We start from the raw sequence: 18,495 nt of genomic DNA on the forward strand, positions 1-18,495 counted from the left end.
ATCTTGTAGCAACATAACCCTGTTCCAGAAGCTTTTTTGTTAGAGTTCTAGCGCGATACAAAAAGTCTGCGTAGTTCCGGCAAGCTGTGGCATAACGTATGAGTTGTGATATGAACACTCCATACGCAAGTGCTGAAGGGATGTTGCCACAGATGAAAGCAAAGTTGACAGTTTTAAATGAAAAGTCATCACGTTTGTCGTAAAGTTTGGTCAATAGTTTTACTTTACCATCGATTTTTAAGTGTAGGTATGATATGAGGGTGACTTCACAGTGTCTGTAGTATCCTTTATCTCAAGTTCTTTGGGGTAGATGCGATGTGTCGAATCCCCGAAATTAGAATTGTTTTAAGATAATACGTCTACATCTGATAACAAACATTGGCTGTAATGTATTTTGCGGACAAAAACAAAGTTGTTTTTGGGCTTTGTTTGCTACAATGTAGTACGACAACATATTTGTCGTATAGTAGAAAAATGTACATGTATAACAAATGAATGATAATGCCCCAGTGTGAATATTGTTTGACACGTGTTGCCAAGCTGCATTATTATTATTTAATTGTACTCACTTGCAATATGGCAGGTGCTGCTGGTGAAGCATACAAAAAGTCTGCGTAGTTTCGGCAAGCTCTGGCATAACGTATGAGTTGTGATATGAACACCCCATACGCAGGTGCTGAAGGGATGTTGCCACAGATGAAAGCAAAGTTGACAGTTTTAAATGAAAAGTCGTCACGTTTGTCGTAAAGTTTGGTCAATAGTTTTACTTTAGTATTGATTTTTAAGTGTAGGTATGATATGAGGGTGACTTCACAGTGTCTGTAGTATCCTTTATCTCAAGTTCTTTGGGGTAGATGCGATGTGTCGAATCCCCGAAATTAGAATTGTTTGAAGATAATACGTCATCTATATAGTTAACTCAAACCGACTTCGGCAAGACTTCCTACACTCATAACCGAAAACAAAATCTTGTTTTTTTTATCATACAGTCGACATTTATTAGTTACCACATTAACTTAGTGGGACAAGCTCAATTTTGTTAAGTGACAAATGACCTGACACTTAACATTGTCTTGGCATACTACTAAGTCGATCGGCGTTTCAAGGCTCTCTCTGTTTGAAAATGTAGATGCTTTATGGCCTTTGATATGAAATTCTCCCTTGTAGACAAGATTGTCAGGCATTGAGAAATTTAGAAAGGCATAGTATTAGATGTAAGGCTAGTAGTAGAGAATATAAATAAAATAATTGCTTTATGAATTGGACCAAAAGGAGTTCTCGGTATACAAGTTCACACATTACAAAATTATTTTATTTTAAGTACCTCAAAAGTTCATTATTTGTTTAACAAAGATGACAATTTTACCCAAGTACTTGACATTTTAAAGAACTAAAAAAAACCCCAAAAAATAAAATAATAAAAAAACAAACAAACAAACAAACAAACACACCCAAAAAAAAAGAGAAAAAAAGAACAACAACAATGTACAGATTCCATCGAAAGATACTTGCATGTACATATATTCTAATTCAGACACCTCATAAAACATATTAAAATTTCTATTGATTCTCGATTATCAACTTAGTTAACGTGATTGAGTTCGAGTTTTTTCTGATGCTCATTTTACATGTGGCAAATTTTCACAATATATTCTTTAAAATGTAATGCGTTATGTGTGAGTTATTTACTCAGAAAACATTACATTTATTTGTGGAGAGGTTTTTATGTAATACAATGTTTGTAAGGATAATATTACATGTAATACATTGAATTCGAAATTGAATCTTTTATATCTTTTTATTGTATCTTTTTGTTCATCATTTTTTTTATTTTTCCAATCTTCACTTTATTTATTCATCATATTTGGATATGTTTACTGAAAATTGGAATAACTCACTTGTTTTATTGAATGTTTCAATACTTGATGATTCATCGGCGTGAAAAAGCGTTGACCGTAGCACATTTTAATGAGTCGCGCTTATGTTCAAAATATGCGATCGGTCAACGCTTTTACACGCCCATGAAACAATACAAATGAAATATTCATTTCTTACAATTACATTCCATGTTTCTCGTATTTTATTTCTTTAATATTTTAGACATAGTGTACATGTAAAGATAAGCGTATTTGAATTATATGTACAGTAAATGTAATAATTGATAGAAATGTCCGTCTTCACCTAAGAGTAGTCCGTGTATTACACAGGCAAATGTGCCACCCATGAGAATCATATGGTTTGCATCATATGAATATCATATAAATCGAGCACCATATGATAATCATATGATTAGCTTTACATATGATAATCGCATGGTTATCATATGATAATCATATGCTTTTCACAAAGTCACATTATTTCGAGCCAAAATTAACATATGAGAATCATAATTATGATAATCATATGACTATCATATGTTAGATATCATATGAATTTCATATGATTACCATATGATAATCATATGAATCTAACACCATATGATTATCATATCTGGCACAATTGGCTGTGTAGTACTGTAGAGCTAGTCCAAGATGGTACTATAAATGTCAGTCTTCACCTAAGTGTAGTCCGTGTATTAGTACTGTAGATAGTACTATAAATGTCAGTCTTCACATAAGTGTAGTCCCTGTATTAGTACTATAGATAGTACTATAAATGTCAGTCTTCACCTAGGAGTGTCCGTGTATTAGTACTGTAGATAGTACTATAAATGTCAGTCTTCACCTAAGAGTAGTCCATGTATTAGTACTGTAGATAATACTATAGAAGAAGAAACATTGTTTTTGTTGTTACATATTTCTCTTTTTTACACCAAGCTGTAATTTTTTAGTTAATGTAACGTTTAGATGTTAATTTTTATTCCGACTCATACTTTTCTAGGACGAATACAGTAAAAATAATTGTAAAAGAAATTGAAATACGAAAAAGACTTATAGAGTATTATAATGAATAAGGGTAATTAATTTGACAGATGAAGCCTGTAATGAACTTGCCAACACATCACAATAAATAATAATAAAATTGACTTCTGATTTTCTATTGTTGGTCGAAATACGTGTTCTATTACTCAATAGAAATATTTCTTTGTTTATGTGATGTTAAAAGGAGAATTTATGAGAATTTTCTTTTAACAATCTTTACAGCAGTTGATGTGAGAATCAATTTGTTAGAAATGTTTCAATTTATTTTTGTTTTTGTTTATCAACGAAGATGTAAAAACATTAATGTTCACATAGAGAAAATTTGGTTTGTGACTAAAGGAGATAGACCAAGGATAAGGGGCATAACTCTTGAAATCAGTGATATTCAATTTCACCAATTCCTTTCAAGCTTTCCTTTGAAACAGAATGTAATCAGTACAAATTATTTTGACGCTCACATGAGATTGATGTAAAACGAAAAGCTATACGACAAATTTAAGCTTCTGTAATGTTTTTACACAAACAAGTAAACAACAAAAAATATTGGTCTGCTACCGGAAGGTAAAAAGCTCAACCTAAATTCTATCCGGAAATCGGAACAGATCCCGAATTTCCGGAAACGTTAAATACTGTTATTTGAACAGACAATCATCCAAAATAGACATACAAAACTAGGTCTACCTCCTTAAACTATTTAGGAATAAGGACACTCCAATTCTGATCAAAGTCTTATTCTGTATCAAATAGCAATCGAAATTCAAAGCTGTTTCAATCTTAAATAGTGTGTCTGTTTTTGTCAAAACTGTTTACAGTCCACCTCTGCAATATCATACTACGGTCTGTGTATCATTACATGACTTGATACTGAAAAACACTAAATAAACAATTAATGAAATAATCTTGATGACAAGTCCTACCAAAGTCCTTTTATGGGCAAAGTTGTGTGATTTTTTCTTTACTAGAGTTAATATACATGTAACATGCCTTGCAAAGCAGGAACCATTGTTTCTGTTGTTTCTTGGTTATAAATTAAAAAAATTTCACTATCTGAGAGTGCATTGAAATAACGTAGTTTTTATTATAGTTAACATGCCAATGTATGGACAGATAAGATTTATTTTATCCTCTACCGCAAGTGGAAATGTTTGATATTTATTTCTTTTTCCAAATCATAACACACTTCAATATAATAATGACTGTACCTTGTATTAATGTCATAGCTTTGCATTTTCAAAACGCTTTTCATTTTGAGTTTTAGTCTATACCTAAGTAAATGAAATGTTTTCTTAAAATATGTCCCGGTAAAATAAATATGAATATTTTCGTTAAACACTTATTTGTTGTATGTGGGAAAGTTGTGTTATCACGTAAGGCCTCTCAGAGAGTCTTTAGAAATCTTCAAGTAAATTTTTAGCCCTATGTTAATTTATTGTTTAGCGATTCCAAATTAAAGCAGACAATTACAATTAAAAAAAAATTGAAAAAAAACCGATGAAATTACGGCAATCTCCGGCATAACGTACGAACTGTGATATGAAAACTCCATACGTTGGTAGTGATGGGATGTTGCCACAGATGAAAGGAAAGTTGACAATACGGAGTGAAAAGTCATTGTGTTGGTCGTAAAATTTGGGCAATAATGTTCTTTTACCACGGAGACTCATACGAGTGAAGGAATGGGTCAGCAATTAGAATTGGAATGTCGAATGTTTGTTGAAAAACACGTCCTCCGCACTGGACTGTTGTCGATGAAAAAAATTCAGCATTTTGAAAATATCTTCCTCGGTATATTTGGAATATAATTTGGAATCATTTTTTTACTGAGTATGAAGAATCTCTACATTGTACTACATGCCTGAATCTAGATGTACCGTCTTTTTTACTGAGTAACAACAATGTATAATAATGCTTTTGTTCGGGATTTTAACTGAGTATAGGGAATACAAAATATAAATAGTTGAAAAATCATAGGTTCTAATGCTATTCGATTGAGGGTCTCCAGAAGATCTACAAATTTTGAAGGATCCACATTGAAACAATAACACCACAGGAGTAACATTAAATGTCGTGTTAGGACTGGAGACCCTCTTTGACAGCTGTGAGAATAGTTAAACATTTTGAAAGCGGTTTGGTAGTACATTTTGCAGATCAAGCTATGTAGCATCATTTTTATGGTTAAGGAAGCCAGTACATTGACGGTAGATCACAATCATCGTGTTTGGCAAAGAGACCAAAAGATTATAGTACAGATTTATGATTTTCCACTATCTCTTTTTTTGGAAAGTGCGGTAGAAGTATAGGTCTTGTTATTGCTATCATTTTCTACGTCTACATCTGATAATAAACATTTGCTGTAATGTATTTTGCGGACAAAAACAAAGTTGTTTTCGGGCTTTGTTTGCTACAATGTAGTACGACAACATATTTGTCGTATAGTAAAAAAATGTACATGTATGACAGATGAATGATAAGGCCCCAGTGTGAATATTGTTTGACACGTGTTGCCAAGCTGCATTATTATTATTTAATTGTACTCACTTGCAATATGGCAGGTGCTACTGGTGAAACAGGGCATGCCTAGCCTCCCGGAGCACATGATGTCACTCTCGTTCTTATTGCTTGTGCTTTAGTTTTTTTGTATGACATCGTGTTCCACTTATCTTCAGTTTAATGTCTAATCTCTTCTTTTGGTTCGTTACATTGTGTATGTAAACCATGTTTTTGACGCATTTGAATCATCTCACTGCTGTCGCTTCGGTTTTTTAGCCGATATATGAACCTATAGTTTATGAAATTATGCTGATGACTAAGCATCCAAATGGGTCCAAATCGTGTGAAAACATATATTAATTAGAGTTATTGCTCTTGAGAGAAACAAAAGACAATTTGTATGGTTTAGCTTCAAACTTGAAGACCATAATAGCCAGAAAGACATTTTCGGTTATTAGAATGATCCTTTTTGCAAGACCTACAAAATTCCTTGAGGTCAACGATTTTTCACAATGACTCATTAATAGAATGTTGCCCTTTTTTTGTCGTTTTTTGGGTTCTGAAACAGGGTTATGTTGTTACAAGATTGAAATCATCACTACAGAAGTTTTATGGTCGTCAACATGAACTCGTGGATCGTTATGGTGTATCTATCTGCACCATGAAAACTGATTTATTCAACGGGTCATAGTTTTCCTTTCCTCGTTTGTCTACCCCGGACTTGACTTTTTATGAGCAACTCGGCGGGTGTTTCTAGAGCTTTTCTAGAAAAGCAGAGGACTCTTACCCGACCGGTGCACCTGGTCTATGCTCCCAGTTTTTAGTGTAGTCCGAGGATGCTTTCGTTACTTTGTATGTATGATTTTAGTTACTTTATGTTCTTTGTTGTGTATTTCTGTTTTCCATGTCCGGTCTTTGTCCCTGGATTACATTCTTTTGAATAACGCTATAACCTTGGTTCCCTTGATTACTCTTACAATTGAATTAATGATCCTTATGTATTTGATGGTCATATTTTATACTCATCACTAGCTCATAAGCTCTATACTAACAAAATCAAAGCAGGGCTAGTTATGTTCTTATCTTGGTAACCAAAATGGGGCTAGTTGAATATAAAATCCCTACTCTATCTTTGTGAGGTTTGTTCGTTTAAAAATGTATCATTAAAAATCTGATACTAAGTCTATAGTAAACAAAATAAAGGATACAACAAATGCTAATTAGTCACGTGATCATTGAAGGGGACGACCATTTGATATTAAGGGGATGTCATAATTTGCCATGATAAAATATATACTGGCGAAAATTTGCCGGGGAGACAATTTTATTGGAGTAAGATTTTTTGTTTCGTATTATCTCGACTGAGGTCAGATAATTTATTTTCTAGGAGTTGAAGTAAAAAATACCCAGGTTTAACTTTTTCTGTGCAAATAACAAATTAAAATCAAATGGGTGTCCCCTAAACGCTTCACTGAAAACAGATAGACGCTTTAAGGTCATAATGATACTGGTAAAATGAGTCAATACATAGGAAAGGCAGTTCCCTAAGAATAGACAAAAAGGACTTCGAAATCAAGGATATACATAGATATAGATACAGAATAGTGGTTTAACCTGAAACTTGTCTTCCGTGTATTCGCAAATTTCGATTTTATTGTAACGAAAAACAGGGGCTTGCGCTTGTGGATCATATGCTATCAAGGTCAGGTCAAGAGTGTCAAGAGGTGTTTATTAACATATTCAAAGCAGCTCAACATTCCATATATGGCATATTATTATTTCCACAAGTTCACCAATGCATTCAAAATTATATTCCTATTTTAACATTGACTTATAACCTACATTATTAGTAAATGTGTATTCATATTTGAGAAATTTGTTTTACGCCTTTGAAGAAGTTTGCATTACAAAAATTTATATAAATTAAATCTTAGTTTGTCCTCTAATGCCGTTCAACTTACTGAAGATACATATTTACATTTGATTTGCTGACGACTATTGATTTTTCATATTTATTCAGATATCATTTACCATATATTTCAAACATAGACAAGTAACACGTGTAAGTAGTAACGACCTCTTTGGTCGGAGTCAGAATAATGGAGAGTTGGATGACGAGGCAACTTACGTGCCGTTGCTTTTGTGAGCTGAGCTGACACAAACAGGGTCAAGAACAAAGCAGAGCCTTTTCGATTGGTCAATTGTTCTCGTCCTGAAATGCATGAAATATCTGTTTTACATGTTTTACTTATCAAAAAGTATTGGAGAGAGTTACATGTATTAACCAAAATATGATCACGAGTGCCGCAAAACTAAGATTAATATTTTGGGAACTCAATATACTAAATATTTTACAGTGACGTCAATGATAATAGAAAAAAAATTAATATTAACAATTATGTTCTCATTGTTGTCATAAAAATACAAAAAATGGACACGATCGACAGTGCGCTTAGGTTAAAACCATTTAAACTCTGTTCAGTGTTAATGAAACATATCTCCTATTTGTGGCTATTGGTATCCACGTATTTATGTTTACACTCTCATGTTCTCAATGTACCCCAATTCAATAATTGCCACGTCTGTTAAATTTACGAATTTATTTCGATCAAATACCTAAAGAAACATTTGTTTGTCAATGTGATGCGTTTGTAAAGCCGTCAGTATACATTTAGTCTGTTCAATGTTTTATCAGTCGATACAGCAAATAAACGCATATAATTTTCTTCAATAAGGGCAACAACAAAAATACCGAACACTTATCAGATCCATAATCAAGTCGGGTACAAAGTATTCTGACAAAAAAGGTATTTTACATCAACGGAGTAGCTGGTACCGCATTGGTCCTGACTTGGTACAAGCATTTCAAACGAAATGGTAGGTTAAATCTAGGTTTTACAACGCGCCAAACCCCCCGTTTTCATTACGTTTTGAATATATGTGTGGTGATTAAATAGTGAATCAGTGGTCATATCAGCAGGAAGAATAATTTACAAAAGGCAACCATTATTTCATTTTTTTAGAAGAAGCCGATTATTTTACAACCAAGGACTGATAATAAAAAAATTGGTTAGAGACCTTTTTTTTTCTCTTACCCCTGATTCAGGCATCTGTAACGCGGATTTTTAAAGCGTTCAGGGAAATCAGAGTACTTAGTACTTGCTCCAGCGTGGCGAATCAACTGTGAAACATATGCATCATCTTCAGTAGAAAAGTATATTGCTTTACAAGTAAGGAAAAATAATAATTTTGTAACTAAAATCGCCTCTTTTAAAAGAAATCTTAGTATAGAGATGACCAATGTTGTCGAATTCGAGATATAGGTCCAAAAAAGATGCTGAAGAAGCTGTTTCTACAGTCTCCTTTATCTGAACCAACCTCTGGTGGACATATTAGTGCATTAATCTATACAGACTTGTATAAAAACAACATAATATATAATGTAATTATAAAGAAAGTTTTAGATAAGTCGTTCTTAAAGACGAGATGACGTCATGGCGATCGATACAAGAAGTTTTTGATGTATTTATTTTACTTGTTTGTACCTAAAAATAAAATGTTTCTCACAAATGAATGTTAATGTAATAAAACTTTAATCAAAAAGAAAATAACAAACTTGATATGTTCATATTTGCAAATATGTGAGTTGATCAAAGTCAATGTTTATTTGTGTGTTTCTATGACTATAATACCATATTAGTTTTTATGGGTATTTAATTCCCAAAAGATTATTTAAAGTTTGTTGTTGATATACAACCGAAAAAGGGTTTATTAGCTATGTTACTGATATCAAATTTTGTGAAGTTGTTAAAGCACAAAGTAAATAACTGGATAAGAATTAAAAGCGATGTCTTATTGATTCTGATTTTTCCTAAAAAAAATAAATGAACTCAAAGTCTGAAATTGCTTCTTTAAGACCGCAAACATGTTTTCAATCGTGTAATGATATCACCCTGTCGTCTTGGCATCCGTTAACTTCCGTTTATTTCTGACTACTTAAGAGTAAAGTATATCGAATAGTTTTTAAAGTTTAAGACATTGTCTCCAGGGGCTTGGCCGGGGCCTCTTTAGCTTTTTGTTCAACCCTTTGAATGTAAGAGGTTAAAGGATGAAATAGGTGATATTATCGGAATTTATGGATAAAGGCCAATTGTTATTCTGATTTTGATACTAGTATTCTGTTCAAGGTGATATTATGCAATGCTTTATCACAAGGAAAATTGTGTGTTTTTTAGTTCTGAGGTATGCACATATTTCACTAAAATATCACTCCCTTTGCGGACAGAAGTAGCCTATGTATTTTTTTTATGTAACAACAAAAACAACATTGCATATTTACTTATGCAGCATTTAGTATGAGTTTACATATTTGATGAAAGCATGTTCTGGTACAAAATATGCATTGTGATATGAAAACTCCATAGGCAAAACTAAAACTTTCAATAATCGATATGTTCTTACTTTGAGCAAAAATATATATGTAAATTGCATTGATATAATATTTTTTACCATCAATGTATATAAAAATTGATCCAATTTGAAATTGTTCGAAGAACTTTTCTAATTGATAAACAAATCATATTTCTGTAATAAATTCAAAAGTACCGATCATATAAGTAATGCTAATTCCGATATGCTCTACACGCGTTTCAAGGAGAAACCTATCATCATCAGCATTATAACCAATTACAAAGGAAAGTCAAACTCCAAAACTTAATTTTATATAAAACATTTTCAAAATCAAAAGTATCGAAATGGAAAGCCAAAGCCAGGTACAAGAGGTTAAATGTTTTTTTTTTAATCTTGTATACCATATTTCTAAAAGGTTGATTAATCTCATAATGCGCACTATAATCTGTTTTTATACTGCACTTGTCCTATTTGATCTAACAAAATGCGTTGCCAGTATAATTATTAATGACTTACGGTCACTGACAGTATATTATACTTTGGCTCCGCCTACTTTCCAACCCTTGCATGACATACCTGTTTATTGTAGCGTCACTATCGAAAGCCACTAGTGAGAAAAAAATGAAAAAAATACGTCTTATATAAATTAAACTTGATTTGAAAAGTCTTTAAAATTGCAGTATAAAGACGATAACAGTATAATGACCAGTAATGTAAACGATATTCGAGTTCGGCACAATCAAATAATAATAATAATAATAATAATAATAATAATAATAATAATAATAATAAAAAACCGCCCCGGGAATCCTCGATTTAAGCCGTTTTTAAACCTTAATCGTATATTTTTTTTATATCATGTCAAAATACTATTATTGTCTATAGATATACCTATATTTTTGTACTATCGAGAAACAAAAACACTTATGCGGTATAACTAGTTTTCTTTCAATCCTTTTATAATATAACTTTATTATATTGTAGAGTAGGGGTAATCAAGGGAACCAAGGTTATAGGGTAATCAAAAGAATTTAATCAAGGGACAAAGACCAGACATGGAAAACAGACATTCACAACAAAGAACATAAAGTAACTAAAATCATACATACAAGTAACAAAAGTAAATGAGCAACTCGACTCCACTAAAACCTGGGAGCATGGACCAAATGCACTGGTAGGGTAAGAGTCCTCTGCTTTTCTAGAAACACTCGCCGAGTTGCTCATAAAAAAGTCAAGTCCGGGGTAGACAAACGAGGAAAGGAAAACTATGACCCGTTGAATAAATCAGGTTTCATGGTGCTGATGGATACACCATAACGATCCATAAGTTCATGATGACGACCATAAAACTTCTGTAGTGATGACTTCAATCTTGTAGCAACATACCCCTGTTCCAGAAGCCTATTTCTTAGAGTTCTTAACGCCATACAAAAAGTTTGCGTAGTTTCGGCAAGCTCTGGCATAACGTATGAGTTGTGATATGAACACTCCATATGCAGGAACCGAAGGGATGTTGCCACAGATGACAGGAAAGTTGACAATTCTGAATGAAAAGTCATCACGTTTGTCGTAAAGTTTGATCAATACTTTTCCTTTACCATCGATTTCTAAGTGTAGGTCAAGATATGAGGGTGACTTCACAGTGTCTGTAGTATCCTTTATCCCAAGTTCTTTTGGGTAAATGCAATGTATCAAATCCCCGAAATTAGGATTGTTTAAAGATAATACGTCATCTATATAGCGGAAACTGAGATTGAAGGATCTAGCCAAACGATCAGCTATAAAGTCAGCCTCAGAAGAGTGAAGGAATAGATCAGCAAGTACAGGAGCACAATTTGTTCCCATTGGAATGCCGACCGTTTGTTGAAAAACACGTCCACCACACTGGAGAAATATGTTGTCGATTAAAAATTCCAGCATTTTGTAAACATCTTCCTCTGTATATTTGGAAGATGATTTGGAATTATTTCTTACAAAGTATGAGGAATCTCTACCAAGAACTATGTATTTGTATCTAGATGTACCATCTTTTTTTGAAAAACAATGATGTATAATGTTTTTAAGTCGGGATTTTAACTGAGTATGGGGAATAGAAGTATACAGTATTGAAAAATCATAGGTTTTAATGCTATTATTTTCAAATAATAGTCTTGAACTGAGTTTAGACATATTATCTAGACCTGATACATATAAGAATACTAAAATGAACAGTAATTTCGTCAATGTCATACCTCTCTTAAACAGTAAGTTTTTAATCTCAGATCAACCTAATGAAGATAACATCAAAAATGTCAAAATAATGATCATATGGCAGCATCCATTTCAAGAAAAAAATACATGAAAAACAACTTTTTTTAATTGATGAAATGCTGCGTATTGTTATGTTTATTTCATAGTAATTTTCGATGACAAGAAGATATCTTCATTTTTATGCCGTAATTTTAGTATAAATAAATTTCTTTAATAGAAAAGAAAATTATAATGAATTTTGTCCATACCACACCCTGGATAATCCGAAAATCTGTTTTAACCAGACACTTGTTGAAGTCCATCAGTATCAAATTATATTTATTCATACTTTGTAAATCGCACACTTTTTTTTAATAAACAGCCATCACGCGAGTCTGTTTAGACAGGAAATGGCGAGCTTTTCAAAAGTTTTAATATGTCTTATCTACAATACAGTGTTTTAATCAGTCATCAATTTATTTATAGATAATGAAATCACAAGTTAATACATTTGTATATGGAGAATGCATTGCATATATCAGCGAGCACCGTGAGCTTTACCATACTTATACCGTCTGTGCGAGATTCGTAAAAATAGCCCAAACGTTTTTATAAAAACACATACTGTTCATTTCTTTTAATACGTACCCGATTGCGAACGGAACGATAATGGTTGTTAATGTATTATCAACTGGGTTCAGTATACTTATGACGAGAAAAACAGTCAATATAAAGTTTGTGCATGTAAAGTCAGGAGCTTAAAAATAACACAATGGCAGCTTCATATACTTTTTAGTGATGTGTTTGCATATTAAAGAATTACCAAAGACAAATATGTACGTACCATATGTTGTGATTTCCTTAATTAAGTATACATATAGATTAATCTGAATAACATCATATAAAACATTCTTTATGATACTTAAACGCAAAAATGATCAGTTTATGAAAATAAATATGTAAATATATCTGGATATATATTTTCATTTCCTGAACGAGAATCCAATAAATCAAGACGACTTCACGTTTTAAACATCAGTTGCAGAAAAGATGTTTATATTCCTTGTTCTGACTGTTGAGATCCGGTACAACGCAGATGGTGAGTAAATTCCCTGAACACTATGGAAATTCTGCAATAATATTATTTCTTTGAAAACATTTCAGTTGTAAGATTTCGGTATATATATGTTCTAATTTAAATGGGTCAACGCACAAAATAAAAACAACAATGGCTTAAAATATAAAAGAAGTATTTAATTCCAATAGAAATATCTATAATTAGACTACAAGTGTAAATATTCATTTGTGTGTCTTTACTTGGTTTGAAACTATTTGGCATTTTAGGTAAAAGTACGCAAACTAGAATTGTTTCCAATATCTTCTTCTCTATTTATTGTCAGCATTTTAACATTTTAATACTTCAAGAAATTTTTGAAAGACATTATAGTAATACATACTTTGTTTTTTAAAGCATGGTCATACCAAACAAGGCATATTGCTTCCCAGCAGTCGGGAAAGTTTGGTAACTACAAATATAATAGGGACATATCAGTACCTAATAATATGGTTACACCGAGGAAAAACTACAATCATCACCAACCATACTCCCCTTGGTATTATTATCCAATGACGGTACCATATACGCCAATGATGGGTTTCTATTTCTACTTACCTGTATCATACATACCTTGGGCTAATTACCATCAAACTGCAATGTACCATCCGTGGAGTCACATGTACCACCATCACAAATCCTACGGACCAAAACAAGGCCAGTATAGATATGTGAAAGAAGATTGTATTCCAGGTAATAATTTGACTTACTTAAATTCACACACAGAATAGATATGTGTTTTAGGAGCAAAAGAACGGAATAAATTGTTAATAAAATATAAATCGCCAGCCTTGTTTTTTTTAAAATACTGTTCAATGGTTACTGACATGTTCTCAATTCTAATAATGCATAATTTCTACCATGTAACAATTAGCCTTTCTGTAAAGACTTTATAAAATTATCTTTCTTAATTTTTTGACATTATTCCCGTGATATTTTTTTTAAAAATGAACTCACAAGACTTTTTTCATCTTCCCATATCAAATTAATTAATCGGTAGAGTAATTTATAATACTAAAGTTATTTCGCAATGCTGGTCAAAATGATGGTTTTTTATCATTTTTAATAGATAATTGCCCAAAGCCAACGATAGAAAATGGAAATGTTGTGATTGTGAAGATGGTAAACGGAAGTAAAGTAGAGGGAGGTAATGCAACAATCGGAAGTTATGGTTACTTTTCCTGTGATGACGGGTTTACCCTAATAGGAACGAACAAGATCAAATGCAGCTTAAATGCATCATGGAATGAGAAGTTTCCATTTTGTGAGCAAAGTAAGTATGCAATAACTTCCGTATTTAATGTTTACTATATGTTGTTCACACGCGCCTACTTTAACGTGTTAGGAAGAATTTCATCAGGTCCTTATGAATAACAGCTTTCAAAATTGCTTTTTTTCTGACTACGTAACATTGTCATGCACTGTTTAGATGACAATGACAAATGCGTTTGAAGTTATTAATCGGCCATGCAAGTGAACTTTAGAAAAATTGAAAATAAAACTAAAACAACGAGTGTTTTTCTAAATAGCTGAGAAACCAAAGGGCATGAAGTTCCTGAACATTTTTTTTTGTGTTTTGCACATATTCATGCACATGATAAAACCCAGCAAGGATTTTCGGAAAACTGTCTTTAAAATATTATTTTGATTTTTGTTAAAATAAATGATATATATGTTTATATTCAATAGTATGCATTGCGTCTTTTGGTACACGATTTCTCTATTGTGAACAACTTCATTTGCTGTTTCTTACAAACATTAGTTCGGCTTCCAAATTACATAGCCAAGCACATTTATAGTATTTACATCTTTCGACTTCAAAGGTCGCTCATGACCTTTGATATTTTCCAACAACTTCATTTGTGTTATATAGTTTTTTGAGGAACAAAATATATATTTTATAGATATTTGCTCAAAGCCAACCATAGAAAATGGGAATGTTGTAATTGAGAAGACAGTAAACGGAACTAAAGTAGAGGGAGGTAATGCTACATATGGAAGTCACGCTTTCTTTTCCTGTAATGAAGCACATGAACTAGAAGGAAACGATGTGATCAAATGCAGTGCAAATTCATCATGGAATGATACAGTTCCATTTTGTAAAAGTTAGTACGCTATATAACATCTAAATGCCTACAATGCAACTAAATGGCTGTTTAATATGCATTCTTATATCGCAATGCCTATTTAACCGATATTACATTGATAGCGTTTGATAGTGTGTTCAATCTCCAACCGAGGCACACGAGAAACTTTAGAATTGGTAGTCATCGCTTCTCCACCAAGCACAGTATATTTCTGAAGGGGATAGAATGACTGGTTGGCTCGGAGATAGAATGAAGTGTCCGAATGGGATGTGTGACATGCCTTCCTACGGACGATTGATTCTTTGAGGTAGCACAAAAAATTAAATGTTTGTCATAGGACCTTAAACCATACTGAAACAATAAAACACATATGACACGTCAATTCTGGATTTGTATAAGGAATGAAACTATCATGACAGATATGATCAAACAGGACCCTTAACCCTTGATTTTTATATGTGTAGAAATAATGTTTTAAACTTTTTTTTTCTTGTTTTAGTTTATCATTGCTTTAAACCAGATATATACTGTGCAGATATGACGATTACTAAAATTAACGACGATGGAGTAAAAGAAGAAATAAACATTTTTTCAGTAGGAAGTAAAGCCAACTTTACCGCCACTAGAATATACGAAGGGTATTACCTAATTAGGCAAGGCGAAGTTACATGTCTCCCTAATTTGCGCTATGATAAGGACCTCCCTCATTGCGGTAGAGCTAAATAGACGGAAAGACCTTTTTTTAAATATAACGAAACAACACGTCGTTTTACTTTCTTGTTTAGGAATTTCTTCAAATTATTTGGTTTACTTAAGAGCAAATTATATAACAGATTCATAGCGTTTAGCTGGAAAATGCTATACAAGTCTTTGCACATATCTTTGCATTAAAATAAAAAATGATAAAAGAAACCTATTGTACAGATTGTAACTTCGTGTTATTCGTATTATAAAGTAATCACTTTCTACATTCAATTGAAAAATATTTCACGGTCACAGGTATGAATAATAATGATTAGTACCACCAATTATATAAATAATATCAATTCAAAACAATTTGCTAAACATGCGATTGACTTTAATCGACTTACTACAACTTTCATTATGAACTTACATTTAGTGTTAGATGATAAAACAGGAATAATAGTTGTTTGTATGATTACTCTGTGATAGTAAGATCTTGTCGTATTTATACGGATATGTTAGTACACGAGCCTGTTCGTGTAAGCAGTCTCGAGAAACAGAAGAACTCTGTATATAAGAGTAACAACAAAATCACCGAACATTAATCAGATCCCTAATCAAGTCAAATCCAAAATAAATATTACATCACCGGTATCGCAATGGTCCGGACTTGGTACAGTCATTTCATCGATATGGTGGGTATATTGACACATTTCATCATGTAGTCCTATTATGCAGCTTAATCACAAAAATAAAACATATGCAATATGTAGTCTTTTTAGGGTGCATCACATTTTATAGAATTTGCATGATTCTTACAAAGATTGCTACTTAAGGAGGTTGACCTAGGGTAAGGGACATAACTCTTAAAAAAATATTGGAACGTTTGTATTCAGCATTTTACATCAATGTCATGTAAGCATCAAAGTAACTTAGATTGATTTCATTCAAACATATCACTGACTTCATGAGTTATGTCCATTAGCCTAGGTCTACCTCCTTAATACAGAAATTCAATGTCTCTGGGCTTTTTTCTTTATTTTGTTATCACTAAATCTATTGTGGCAAGTACATGTAATCATATATAAATTGAACCTATTTTGTAGTTTTGTGTACTAGGTATTCATTAAGTGGGGGATCTATTAAGTATGTACTACTCGAAGATGATGGGACAGAAAGACAGCTAGATTACGCAATAGTAGGAAGTACTGCAATATATAGCTGTGATCCTGGGAAAACTTTGAACGGGCATGAAACAAATAAATGTAATCCGGATCAGAGATAGTCTTACTCCTTTCCAACCTGTGTATGAAGATAGCAAGACTTTTAAAAACGAAATGAATAAAAATTTTTAGTTTATACATATTTTTTTGTTAAAGGTCTTAATGCAATATATAAATATAACGTATTGAATAAGAGAGCTTGCTTGAACAATATATGAATTATACATTACTATAATGAGTGTAACTAAAAGTCAACTGGAGAATAGTTTTCGTCGGACTACATATAAAAGACAACTGAAGAAACAGTGGTCACCATCTTCAATGTTAGTACCACATCTGCATAACGGATCTGTGATATTTATTCGGTTCAGGTCATAATTTAGAAAAGATACAGAAGATATTTTATCCGTAAATTTAACTTTCTAGGTCCGTATGAAAAAATAATTTGGTACAATGGATCGATCTTTATTTCTTGGTAAAACCTACTTAAATTTGGATACTGGAACAATCTTTCTTATTATAATGTCGAGATTGTTCAAGTCCTGTTTAGTAGCTGAAAGAAGATTTTCTTGTAAGAATTTGGCAATAAAATGTCATCTCGCAATGTATACTTGGAAATAGATTGTACCTTAGGTGGAACAATATTACACAAATTTTCAGGGTATGCTTTTGTTCGATGTTACAAAGCATTTGTAATTTTCTACGTTTACGATGTTTTTCTATTGTCTCTCAATTTACTTCTTTATATAAGTTTTTGTAAACAACATTATCCCAATTACAATTTTTGCCGTCTCCATTGGATTTGCTTTAAGTTCCAGTAATGAAGCATTACAGTTGTCCCATAGTTCAGGGGCATATGCTAATAATGGTCGCATATAAGATATATATATATAGTTTTTTCAAAAATATTACGGTTCAGTTGGAATTTTAATTTTCGTAACACTACAAAAGGCTTTTTTGCACTAGTTTTTTTTTAATTCCAATATACATGGACCACATTGCATCTCTAGTAAATGTAACATCTCGGTGTTTATGACAATTTCTTATTGAAATTTCAACTCTATTTCGAGAAAAAAGTAAAATATTTCTATTTTAAATAATAACATTAATCTCAGTTTTTTCTGTAGGTTTTTTTCTACATGTCACTCTCGTTCTTATTGCTTGTGCTTTAATTTTTTTTTTGTGTGACATCTTGTTCCACTTATCTTCAGTTTATGTGTAATCTTTTCTTTTGGTTCGTTACATTGTGTATGTAAACCATGTTTTTGAATCATTCCACTGCTGTCGCTTCGGAATTTTAGCCGATATATGAACGTATAGTTTATGAAATTATGCTG

At 32.3% G+C, this 18,495-nt stretch overlaps 1 protein-coding gene across 4 annotated transcripts; it reads left to right on the forward strand.

The window, feature by feature from the left end:
- Positions 1 to 13,049: 13,049 nt before the first annotated feature.
- On the forward strand, positions 13,050 to 17,294 carry LOC148609819 (P-selectin-like). Of its 4 annotated transcripts, none has more exons than XM_088541947.1 (6): positions 13,050 to 13,149; positions 13,522 to 13,857; positions 14,234 to 14,437; positions 15,069 to 15,269; positions 15,751 to 15,889; positions 17,055 to 17,294. In XM_088541947.1, the coding sequence occupies exons 1-6, from the start codon at positions 13,101 to 13,103 to the stop codon at positions 17,218 to 17,220; spliced, it is 1,095 nt and encodes a 364-aa protein (XP_088398073.1). In that variant the 5' UTR covers positions 13,050 to 13,100; the 3' UTR covers positions 17,221 to 17,294. The 4 variants fall into 4 exon arrangements, with proteins under 4 accessions (XP_088398073.1, XP_088398075.1, XP_088398077.1 ...); XM_088541949.1 differs by having other exon boundaries at positions 15,069 to 15,146; XM_088541951.1 differs by having other exon boundaries at positions 17,042 to 17,180.
- Positions 17,295 to 18,495: the final 1,201 nt, after the last annotated feature.

This window comes from Perna viridis, chromosome 8, assembly GCF_037379345.1.
Source record: "Perna viridis isolate PV_CMFRI_1.1 ecotype Kerala chromosome 8, ASM3737934v1, whole genome shotgun sequence".
Taxonomy (NCBI): domain Eukaryota; kingdom Metazoa; phylum Mollusca; class Bivalvia; order Mytilida; family Mytilidae; genus Perna; species Perna viridis.